The sequence below is a fragment of the Apaloderma vittatum genome, unplaced genomic scaffold (genome assembly GCF_000703405.1).
Source record: "Apaloderma vittatum isolate BGI_N311 unplaced genomic scaffold, ASM70340v1 scaffold16988, whole genome shotgun sequence".
In the NCBI taxonomy this organism is placed as follows: domain Eukaryota; kingdom Metazoa; phylum Chordata; class Aves; order Trogoniformes; family Trogonidae; genus Apaloderma; species Apaloderma vittatum.
Genome location: NW_009731377.1, coordinates 370 through 12,739, shown reverse-complemented (window position 1 = coordinate 12,739; position 12,370 = coordinate 370). Strand labels below are relative to the sequence as shown.

General features: G+C 45.1%; 1 protein-coding gene across 1 annotated transcript; it reads right to left on the bottom strand.

Moving 5' to 3' along the window:
- Positions 1-245: 245 nt before the first annotated feature.
- Positions 246-10,162, bottom strand: PGK1 (phosphoglycerate kinase 1; the record flags this gene model as incomplete). Its single annotated transcript, XM_009875166.1, is given in 10 exon segments — positions 246-728; positions 2,397-2,495; positions 2,723-2,900; positions 3,465-3,644; positions 3,905-4,019; positions 6,084-6,203; positions 6,913-7,016; positions 8,565-8,709; positions 8,827-8,982; positions 10,112-10,162. Coding segments are annotated over 10 exon segments (1,189 nt in total), but the record flags the coding sequence as incomplete, so codon positions are not given.
- Positions 10,163-12,370: the final 2,208 nt, after the last annotated feature.

The following is a 12,370-nucleotide window of genomic DNA, read 5'->3' as shown; positions in this document are numbered from 1 at the left end:
CTTTCTTACTTGATGGCATGGAAGTTTTAAGGTGACAGCACATCAGTAACAATTTACCTCCTTACAAATAAAGTTCACTTTGATGATGACTGGGCACGTATGGATCCACTGGACAAAAATAAAAGGATATTTAAAACCACTACAATTAGTGCAAAAAGGAAAAATATCTCTTGACTCCTGATGCTGGAAAGAAGATATTTTTAGCAGACCATTCTAAAAATCTGGAAGAAGGACCATATACAAACTGGGAGCACTTTAAATATGTTTATTCAGCAGCTATTACAATCAGCCTCCAAAAAACTGGAGTCCCCTCTTGTTTCTGAACCGTGTCAAGTGATGAAAATGCCCGCTAAGAACATGGAAGCTAAACAGTGCACTCCTTTCTGAGAAACAGACATGTCTAACAGGGATTAATCTCGTTGAAAAGGCAAAATATAAATATATACACTCTAAATTCACAACAACAGTTTAAACTCACTATGTTAATTCAAGTGGGATAAGAGTGGACAAATCCACATCATGTAAACTGCAGTCGCAAAAGATCTCCGCCGTCTTCTCCTCACACCCTGTCCGGTTTCGGTTTACATTCTGTGATCTGCCTATCGCAGAGCTGAAATACAGAAGCGCTGAAGTGTCGAATCTCAGGGGCTGTGCACAGGACCGGGAAGTGGGGTGATATTCTGCTCTCTACACGTTGCTCAAGGCATCCACACCGGGAAGAACCTTACCTGTGAGCAGCGAAAAAAAACAACAATAGAGTTAGGAAGCCCTCCGCCCTCAAAAAATGAAGCTTTACACTTGCAATTGCATTTAAACACACATATATATTTAAAAAAAAGGCAGAAATTATAGGTTAAAAATGGAAAAGCTTGGCTCTGTGTACACCCCTGTTGACAACTGTGGCTCTTAAGGCATATGGGGTACATTTAAACTCTTCCACACCAGAAATACCTTTTAGGGCTGTAGCAGAGCATCCAGAGCACAGCCGTGCTGTGGTGGCAGCTGACAGATTCTTAACGTACCAGAGTCATCAACTGTCAGGTACCAATAATGGCAAACGTCTAGCCAAGCCTCTGCTAGGGTCAGATCCAGACACCTGAGATCGTTTTCCATTAAGTTTGATGGCAAAGAGATTTTTGATTGCACCTAGGGAGTTGCTGCACACTTTCTTCAATCCTTAGTGGTACATAAACAGAATTTTGGAGTGGAAATTTTAAGAATGAATTAAGAAAAAAAAAAAGAAACAAAACCTCCTACAAGTCTTAATTCTTTTACTGGGACTAAACCACCCAGGTCTAGATATGCTTCATTCCAACTGATGGAAGCAAGGAGTACACTCCTCTTTGAGTATGAGGTCCCAGTTTATTGCAGTGCAATGTTTTCTGAAGCAGTTTTAGCTTTCTGTTCTACTCTAATAACGCAGAGAAACCATTCTGGTTTTGCTTTTTTTTTTTTTTATTCCCCCCTCCAGAAAACCTACCTTCTATTGCTCAAGCTGTGTGGCCGTACTGAATTTTAACACTGCTCACAACTGGGGTTTGAGGGGGGAATTGTGTCTTTTTTTTTTCTTTTTTTAAATCTTCAGAAGCTTTTCTAATTAGCTAGACTTCCGTTACATTTAACGGATCACACACACGAACCCCCGTTTTGGGCCAAAACTTAGACAAGTTTGTCCCTTTGAATAAATCGGTTGCACAGTGTTTCCTTCTAGCCATCTGCATTCTTTCCTTTTCCCATCACTCCCTAGGCAACAGAAACAAAAGCTCTGTCTCGCACAGAACTGCTGGAAACCAACAGCTGCAAGGCACTTCACTGCACTTTCTCTTCTACAGAGAAGTTGACAGCATTAGATAATTTACACATATTGGGAAACAGCTAATTACCAGAGGAAATGAAAACTCATTTAGAGCACAATGTAACTCATTACAAGAATCCTGGAAATTCTCACCGTTTTCATTTTCCAAGGACCCTCGTGCAGGTTGGTAAGTGCTCACTAGAGGGCTCCCCAAACCCAGGGAATGTCAAACAACCCGCTGAAAAAAGAGAGTTCTGGCAACACTTCCAGACTATTCTAATGAGCTTTCCCTGACAGAAACCAGGCGTTTTTAAAAAGTCTGGTTAGCACATCTCAGAGGATCATCCACAGGAGAGAGCCCGCTCTCAAGGCCATTATATCTTAGAGCATTTTTGATTTCTGGGAGTGGCAGACCGTGCTGTTTGCAAGAATACTCCATTTTCTTTCCTCTCTTCCTCTAGGAGGACTACAAAAGCGCAGCAAAGAGGAGCTCATCAGCTGGGAAGCCATTCACTCGACTGTTGTGCTTTCTTGACTATCAACACTCGCTCGGGCAGCCAGAATTACCAGATTTGCACAAACAAGATAAAAGAACAGTTACCCTCCAGCAGTTCCAAGCTGGCGCCACCGCCAGTGCTGACATGGCTGACTTTATCCTCGGTGTTCCACTTGGCACAGCAAGTAGCTGTATCTCCACCACCTGTAGTGCAAACAAAGTCGATGAGACACCCAAGAAATTCTGATTTTGTTCAGCTTAAGGGCCACAGCCGTGCTCCCTGACACTCTGCCTTAGTACAAAGCCCTATCTCCGCGCTGAAGCACAGATAAAAACAGGAGGAAAGAGTAACAATGTATTTTTAACAGGGTCCTGGCAAGCAGGGGGTTCCTTGTGGCATTTAGAAAGAACACAGAGCTACAACTACTTACCAATAATGGTGATGCTGCCCTTCCCAGTCACTTCTACCACTTTGTCCATCAGGGCTTTGGTTCCTTTGGAAAACTTGTCCCACTCGAAGACACCAACCGGGCCGTTCCACACGATTTGCTTGGCCCTTCCCACAACTTCAACAAACTTCTTCACGCTCTCAGGGCCGCAGTCCAAGCCCTGAGAAGACAAGTAAGAGACGACTTAGATACACTTACTGCCAACCTCCCTCTCAAATCACCGAGGACTAGCTGGGATCCTCAGAAGCTCCATCCTCACCCTCAGATACGAAGCAAGAGTTTCTCTGTATGGGCTGAATGCTGAGGAACAGAAAGGTTTGCCAGCAGCTGCCACAGGAGGGTAGGGTCTGGCGTGGTATTTGTCTTCCCGGTACGGCCAAGTCACTTTTAGATCAATGTTAGATGCCTGAAGCCTTGGTGAGAAACTTCTGCCAACGCTACTGAAATTCCAATCAAATAAAAGGAATTTCCAGTGCACTCAGATCTCGAGGCTTTAGAATAATTTTGCTGTTTTAATCCAAATCGCAGGAAAGCTACTTTAAACTTAAAAATGCAAAACAACAGGGCTTCAATATCACAAAACCAACGCTCTTCTATGCAGCTTGACTGGCTCCAGAAACATTTGCGAAGGATCACAATTACTGTTTCTACTCCTCTAAGAGGTGTCCTTCCCACCCCATGACTGCCTGCTACTTCTTTTAGTCCCTTGCCTATTAAACCCTACCCTCCAGCCAGCAGGAACGCCCTAAGCCACTGTGGCCTCCCCAGTCTGCGCATGCTCATCAAATTTGTCCGCGGTGATGAAGTCAACAGGCAGAGTAATCTTCACACCGTTCTTCTCTGCCTTGGCCATCAGGTCCTTGACAATTTTTGATCCCTCTTCATCAAACAGAGAATTGCCGATCTAGAAAAATCATGCAGTAAAAGAGCGGCGTTTGTTTAGCTAGTGGACGTTACAGAAGAGAACAGCAGCAGTCAAGCCAAACTGTGTGGAAAGACTGTTTTCTGAAATCAATCTGATTTTTCTTAGCAATTTGATTTTTGCAAAGTGATTGTCAAGTAACTTCTCAGCGCTCTCTGCTCTTGCAGAGAGTGAAGATAGCCAGTTCTCAGTAGATGAGTACATCAGAGACATTCTGATCATATTCTTTACTCTTTCCATACCTCCATGTTGTTGATCACTTTGAGGAAGGTGAAGGCCATTCCACCACCAATGATCATCTCATTGACCTTATCCAACATGTTACTGATCAGCTGGATCTTATCCTGAACTTTGGCTCTGGCAAGAGAAAAGGAAAAAGAATGAATAATGTAGCCGCTGCCCAAAATTCCTCAGACAAAACTCACTTTCTGGTAATCTTTAGCTACGACAGCACGAAGCCTCACAAGGGCTTCTCGGATCAAAGCAGAATTGATCAACTGCCATTCAGTAACGGTAATACCGTGACTGCGACACGTCAAGGCCGTTCTGAGAGAACAATCCAGTTGGTGGGAGTGGGCAGAAAGAGAATTCGGCAACTTAGCAGTCAAGCACTAAACATCAACTTACAAGAACCCTCCATATTTTTCCTATTTAAATATAAACCTCATTTGTCACTTTAGAGCCTGATTTCTCCTGACCGCCCAGCACGGCTGAGCAGAGATCAGAGCTCTGCCGAGCACAGCCATCGCCCAACCCCGTGCCCTGCTTGGTGACATCACATGAGACCATTTCCTCTTCTTGCTTTGGTTTCTCCACCTCTAAAACATGGATAATGAGATTAATTTGATTAATAAAATGCTTTCAGACCTAACCCAAGGACATGCCTGTTAAAATCCAGCCTTAATGACCACGGAGAGCTCTGGTGTGAACCTGCCACCAAGCCCAGTTTAAGCTGTGAAGTTGCTCTTGTTGCGTTGCTGCACTGTGGGAACTGAACTGGTAAAGTAGCATTGATGGGAAGGGACAAAGCCACAGCACAACTCTGCAGAGCCCATCTTGACCTGTGTAGCTCCAGGCAAAAAGAGATGCAAAGCTCAATTAGACTGTTGTTTCTTTCCCTCACACATACTCCACTTCTGGCACTGAATTACCTTCCTGCAGATGGTCCACTTGCAGCTTCTGTGGGCGACACAATCGAGTAAGAGTTGCTCGACCTGCTGTCCCACCTAGGAGCCTGCTGCACCACTAGTGCAATGGTGGTGCCTTCAAACAGATGAAAGGCAATTTCTGTCTCTTTCTGAGCTCTCAGAGCATCACGAAGTCGGCATTCACCAGCCCTTGACCACACAAAGAGTCTGGTATCAAGCTGCTAGGCTGGGACGTGCTGGTCGCCCTTGTTATGCACCTCTCAAAAAAGGTTCTTTCATTCCCACTGGATTTACAACACTTGCAGATTTTACTTATAGGCCTGATATTTTTAACATTTCAGCCATCCTGGCTGCTGCTCTAACTTGAACATCTGATAAGGTAACTACAAACTTTCCCTTGGTGATATACCTGCATCTTCCAGTGAGGAGTGTATAGCGCTTATTGATGGCTCAACTGCAGCTGTAAACCTTGACAGGGTATTAATAAAAAGAAAAAGAGCATTGTTCAGTATAACCAAGGTCACAGAAGAAGTCTAGAACTTTATGTGCGAACTGAATACTGCTTCTTAGCAAAACACATTTATGGGTGCAACGAGCAGGAATAAGTCACATATTTCTATCAAGAACACGGGAATGTTACGGTGTCTCAGCTTTGTGGTACTTTGCAAAGTATTTTAATTCACCTCATGAAGCAGAAGACACTGTCACAGAACTGCGGTGATAAACTGGGTAGGCACGTGACAAAAAATATTGTCAGCAATAGGAAATTAACTTTACACACAAGCAGTCACTCAGGTTTGCACCTTCAGGTTTCTTTGCCCACTAGCTGCTGTGGAAGAGCAGAGGCCCACCGGGCTCCAGCAGGTCACCATTGCGTAACAACAGATCGTGTGGAATTACAGTGCTGAGCCTGCAGGATGCCTGTACTCCGAACCGTGGAGGAAAGGTCACCCACCATGTTTCAGGGCCGCTGTGTGTATCTAACGGCTCTTCCTGTTCACCTGTACAACAAAGTGCTGTGAGCTATCTCAGTTTGGGGAATGTAGGTCAGGAGATAGGATAAGTAGACCCTGATAGTATCATCACAGGAGCAGATGTGGTCAGTCAGCTCCTCTCTAATGCACATCTTGGAGAGATCTCGGGACTCATCTACAAATTGGAACCGTAGCCACAGTTAAAGCGAAAGCATTTGTTCGATCCAAGCCAAATTAACTTTTCATTTCTTAAGAGGAGTTGAACAGGAACACAGGCTTGATATGTTCTTGAGCCTTACCCTCCAAGAATTGCTAAGAAGGGTCTCTCTGGACTCTCTAGGGCCTTAGCGAAGTAATCCAGTTCTTTCTTCATCAGGAAGCCAGCAGCCTTCTGAGGCAGATTGACACCTACCATGGAGCTGCAGAAGAGGAGGAAAGGAAAACTTTTCTCTCAGTCCCAGTCCAAACCCCGCCATGTCTCACAACATTACAAAGCCAATCCTTCAGTCAGCTGCAGCAACAAGAACAGCTACTCTCTGCATGAAAGCAAACACTACGATTTTGTTTCCCCACTTTGAAAAGATGGCTGTACACGCTTACTTTCAGAGACTGTTCTTATACAGACATACGGATATGCAAGGCATTTATAGTGTTAGCTAGTGATCCAAAACGCTCAGGGACAAATACACATGGCAAAAGCAGAGATTTCTTCCTCCAATAGCGCTGGGTTATGAAATCAAGCTCGAAGAGGACCACTAGAATTTGCAAGTACACATATCTGAACACGCTCCATGAGAATAATCAATCTGGAGCTATTAGTTTTTTGGAAAAGAGGTCTGTTGTAATTGCAGGACAATTTATACAAATCCTAAGCAAGTAACTTCTATATATTCAAAGCCTAAAAAGTCAGTTCAAATCTTCAGAATTTCAGCTGTCTCCTGTTCTCAGCGACGACTTGAAAGAACATGACTATTGGCGACTACCTCCACTAAATCCATTACTCGGGAACAAACACAGCACAATGATAAAGGGACACGCCTAAAAGGAAGTTAAAACTTGCTGGGGGCAAAGCTGTGTGCGTTTCCAGGGCAGACACTGTTCTGCAGCTCTGCCTGTGCAGATACACACCTGTGAGCTCGGTGGGCAGTTCCAAAAGCATCATTGACATAGACATCTCCCAGTTTCGAAAGAGAGGCTCTGAAAGCGTCCACTTTTGCAGGATCAGCCTTGATCTAAAAAGAGAAAGAACGACCAGTTTGGTGCTATTCAGGCACACAGAGTTCATTCTGAAACTAGAGTCAAAGTCAGCAATTTGACTTGTAAACGCAAAGCAAAGAAAGGGGCAGCTGAAAAAGCTCCTCAGTTCATCCCATGGGTCACAGTCATACGCTCTTTCCCAGTCCAGCAGGAGCAACAGAAAGGTTTAAATGGTTTAAACTCCACCTTAAACTCCCCGAGACTGTTACCAAAGGCCTGAGCGCTGTTCTCATGTCAGGTTTCTAGTCTATAAGAGTAGAAAGGAACTACAGCACTACCAATCCTAGTTACAACCACGTGGCTCTTACAGAACAGCGTTCGAGAGGGAGAATCACCTTTCTGCTTTATCAGCAACTCCCACGAGGCCTCGGCTAGCACCCAGGCGTAACCCCATGGTGACAATGGCAGGAAAGTATTCTCCTATATGGCAGATGAGTTCAGCACAGCTCTGGGTGCCCTGTTATTCACACAGCCCAAGCAGAAGACGAGCCAAAGAAAACTACAGAGATTATAGAACGACGCTGTCAACTGGTCCTTCACTTGGTACATTGCCTGGAGATTAAGTGCTCCCTTAAACCCAGTAAGCAGAACACAAGAGGCTCTGAATGAAGGAACCACTACCACTTGAGCTAAAAGATCTGAAAATCACATAAACGTGCAAACCCAAGGGACTGTTTCCCACAGCAAATTAAATTCTTGTCCCACTCTTCTCCCTACCACCACACTGGCCTTCAGTGGCACACAGTTCTAGCAGCGAATAATCCCAGACTTGCTCAATTTCTCCTTGCCATCTGCAAAGGCTCACTAGTTCCCTGGACTATTTTTCTAAGTCTACAGGAGCCCTGCGTCAGCCCAGAAAGGGCACCACACGCTGTCAGCATTCTGCTCCACGCTCCCTCTGAAGGGAGCCAAGGCCTGTGTAAAGTCAACGAGGTCACCATCGCCAAGAAAAGCAGCTGTCGGGGGCAAGCATTCTTCCTGCCCTTCAAGAAAATGTCAGAGGTGCAAGGCAGCCTGGTTCTCGCTGACTACTCTTAAGAGCAGAGAGGCTTATAAAAGGGCTTGATAATCCCTAGGCTGCAGAATGTTTAAACATTATATCAGAATATTGGCCAGATAACCAGGAAAGAGGCTTCATTCTTACAGCCCCAGTGCCTCCAACAGACCTTGGGGTGGTTTTGGTTTAGACACCCCAAAATAAAAGCCTAATAAGCAGCAACTAATTTCCTGCACAGCCCTATTCTGCTCCTTTTTTCATCTTTTCCAGACTACACCACCTTTGGCATTCATCTACGGCTTTTCGCTTCAGCTGTTTCATCTTGGAAATTCAACACATTTGACTCAAACTTTCGCACAGAGTCCTACAAATGATCAGATACGTCGAACTAAAGATCTCTGACACCCTTCTGAGACTAAATCTATGAACAGCATTTCAGACGGGCTGCTGGATCCTCATCGACCTGCAGCAAACAAGGGAGTAAGACCAGAGCTGGCACGCACAAAAGCCGGACTTGAAGTTTCACCTTGTTCCCTGAAGCATCCTTCCCTTTCCCTTCTTCTTCTACATGGAATCGGAGGTTCTCTAGCAGGATGATGGAGCCAGCTGCAGGATTAGCACAGGCATTCTCCACCTCAGGACCAACACAATCCTTCAGGAATAAGACATCCCTGCAAACACAAGATATAACTGTCATCCCACCAGCAACTCTTCCTTTCAGAAAGGGAAGCATCCAGGTCCGCTGAGAGAGAGGGCCTGACGCCTGTTGGACTGCTCTTCCACTTCACCTGCCCAGGAGTGCTTTAAGCTCCACAGCTACTGGGGCCAAGGAGAACTTCTCAGGCATGGGAACACCATCCGGGCGACCCAAATGACTCATCAAAACCACTGCCTTGGCTCCATGATCCAAGCAGTGCTTGATGGTGGGAACAGCAGCCTTGATTCTGTAACAGCAAAGAACAAATTAGAAAGGATTCAGGTAGAGTTTACTGGGCAAGCAGACTTAGCAGCCACTTCCACAAGAGCCCTGGGAACCATCCCTCAAAAACGCGAAAAGAAATGGAGCGCGAGAGCTGGGCAGAACAATTTCTTAAGGAGGCCTTCCCACCTCTGGTTTTCACACGGTTCAGCCTACCTCTCAACAAAAGAGAGCAGGACACCACCAGTAAGTCTCCAAAAAGGACAGTGGGCTTCTTAGCAACCTCCCCTTGCTGCAACACACATCTAGGAGACTAATCACATCCCCCAGGGCATGGCTTTCCCTGGGGAGCTGACCCAGCCTACTCCTCGCATAGGGACTGTGACACCCCTGAAGCACAGTCCAGAAATCAGCAGCAAAATTCTCCATCCCACCACGTTTTCATGTATTTCACTGTTATCTTCCATGTGATGTCAGACACGGAAGTAAAATGCGTTTTGTAATCTAAATTCTGTTGATTGTTGTAGCAAAGAAACAGCAGGACACATAACTGGGCTTCCTGGTTTAGAGTGTGATCCTGAAGTAATAAAAAATGATGGGCATGTCAGGCAGTGAGCACCCTGTAGTGAACAAAACTGGCATCTGCCTGCAAGTGACAGATAAGCAGGACAAGATGTTTGATATCGCTATTTCTAAACCCTGTGATTTTGTGTGCTGCACTAGAACAACTATTCTAACGTAAGCCAACAAGTTAACATAATCGCAGGGTAGCCCGGTGGCAGAAAGCCTTCTGGATACTACCAACAAATACAGCAAGTTTTCACATGCAACCAAAGGGTTGCAAAAATGGTCATAACATTTCAACTGTCTTTAAAGAATTAAGTTTAGGATCTGCACAATGAAGAAGACCTTTTCTATATTCTTTCTACAGCAGTTACAGCGAGAAGAAGCCTTGTAGTCAGTGTAGTTCGCCAATAGCTGTAAGGGTTTTAATTAACCATTGTGGGACCTTCCCAGAGACACCTAGTCCGGTATGAGCTGCCAGGCATTCCAGGCACCACTAACAGAACTGCACTAAAATCACACTTCAAGGCTTTCATCTGCACTAAAATCAGACTTCAAGGCTTCCATCTGGGATAGAAAGTATGACTCACCTTTGATTGTTGGTTATTTTGTGATCTTTCATTGGAACATTGAAGTCAACCCTAAAAAAAAAGCAGAAATAAAATTAAATACTCAAACTTCTTTTACAAAGAGTGAGAGAACAGTCCAGTGAAGGTGCTGACTAGAAAAGCAGTGTTACAATTAGACTTTTAGTTCTGCCTTGTACACAAATTCAGTTTTGAAATCAGTATGTTATTACCCACTTCTACTTACAATATCAGAACACAAACGGAGAACATCTGCTAGATGGTCTCAGTGCTCCTGACCTCAGTGACAACGATGCTGAGACTGAACGAGCTGCCCACAACCTTTTCTTTTTAAACAAGCTCTCGGATCACCAACGAGGAGCTTCCAAGGGAAAGGAAGCAAATAACGAAAAGTGTTCTAGAATGAGGCTTCCAAAACACTTGGTTGTCCTGCTACAGCGAGCAGGCAGGCTCAAGGAAGTTGTGTGTGATTCTGCTCTGTTATTGCCCGCAACTTCAGAGTTCTGATCTCCGCAGCCGAGCGCTGCGGCTCATCACATTCTCACTGGAAGACCTGATGTGGGTCTGGAGGTACCTTCCCTACTCGTGCCAGGTGAAAGGATGGGATGGAGGATTTTCATCAGCCATTTCTCACCGGCACAGCCCGTGCCCATGTGCTGACTAGCAGCAGCAGGAAGCTGCATTGCGTAACGGCAAAGGCAGGAATTACTCACACAGCCGCGAAGGGAACATCTAACGGGCTGTAACCGTGTATCAGAACGAGGAAAGTGAAATACAGTGTAAACGGTTTACCCTTCATCACTTTGTATCGATATTAAAGAACAAGATTGCTTGAACTCTCCTGCAGCCTGCTCAGCAGGAGAGACATGGAAAGCAGGACAAAAGCTGCCCACAGAACAGGGGTAGCTGAGCAGAAAGAAATGGAACTGGCAGCCCCACAGTGCAGTGGGCTCATTCTAGAAAGGGGAAAGAAAAGCACCATTATCGCGCTATTATTCTAGAATGAGAGAACAGAAGAATAGTTCACTTAACAGAGCTATCAGAGCTACAAAAGAAAGACCCAGCTCGACCTTCCCTATCACAGACAATTGAAATGTGAACTCCCTTTGAACCCTTTCTTCTGCTCATTCCCAACTCCTCTTGAAGCTTTGGTATCAGGACTGCAAAATAAGCAGGTTAGGAGTATGCCATCGGGGTGATGAATACCAGAACTGAAGAAAAAAAAAAAAAAGCACCAATTTTAGTAGTACTGAGAGCACATGGTGACTCTTCAGGGAAATGAGATGCAGGCAGGAAACACCCAGATTGGCAAGTCGGCTGCAGTTTCGCTCAGTTTTAGTAGTTCCTATATGCAAAGACAAATATAACTACTGGAGGGTAAGAGCTGGCTAACCCAACCCCTGCCAACGCGAGGCCGTTCTCTGTAACACAACTCAGGAAAGGAAAAACCAGTTGGATGGAAACAAATAATAAAAATCAGTTGTTACAGAGATAAAAAGATCTTTAGTTGCACCAGGCTTCAGAAGCACACGCAAATTCTGAGCTAGTTTCTTCACTACTCACTACAGGGGTCAGTTTCTGGGAATCAAATTTCTAGGGAACTACTTCAAAATAAGCCAAGAGAGATAGAAGATAAAACGAGCAAGTCGTCTGACACAGGCTACAGAGAAAAAAGTTGCCATTTCGTTATAGCTGCCTACTCACCGTGCAAGCTGAGGGACATGCAGCAGTCACATTACAGTGACCTTGGACAAAGACTCCCAAAATAAGAGTATTTTGAGCAGGACATATCACAATGCTCCCTTATCTCCCAGTATCCGACCGTAATTCCAATGTTAGACCTCCACATTTTACAAATAAGATAAGAATTTCTATTTCAAGGCTTTACACCAGGATGTGCTGAATACTCACGATTTGACTCTCGCTTCCAAAAGCAGAATTATTATTCTATTTGGGCAGCGAGCCAGAGCCGTATTTTCACTTTTTTATCGCAACGCTTTGGGGATTTTCAGGAAGGAAATAAAAACCCAGGGGCCTGGGGAAAGTATTTTTTTTTTCGCAGCACTACCCAATAACGGTACACCGGCTCGTTTTCCCTTCAGCCAGCCCGCGGACGACGCGACACACGTGGAAGCCGAGCGATGTGCCGAGGCAGAGCTCCTGTGGTTCCGCTGGGCACCCGCCCAGATTTACACCCAGCCCCGTCAGTCACAGAATGAATCATTACGGTTGGAAAAGGCCTCTCAGATCAAGCCCAACAGT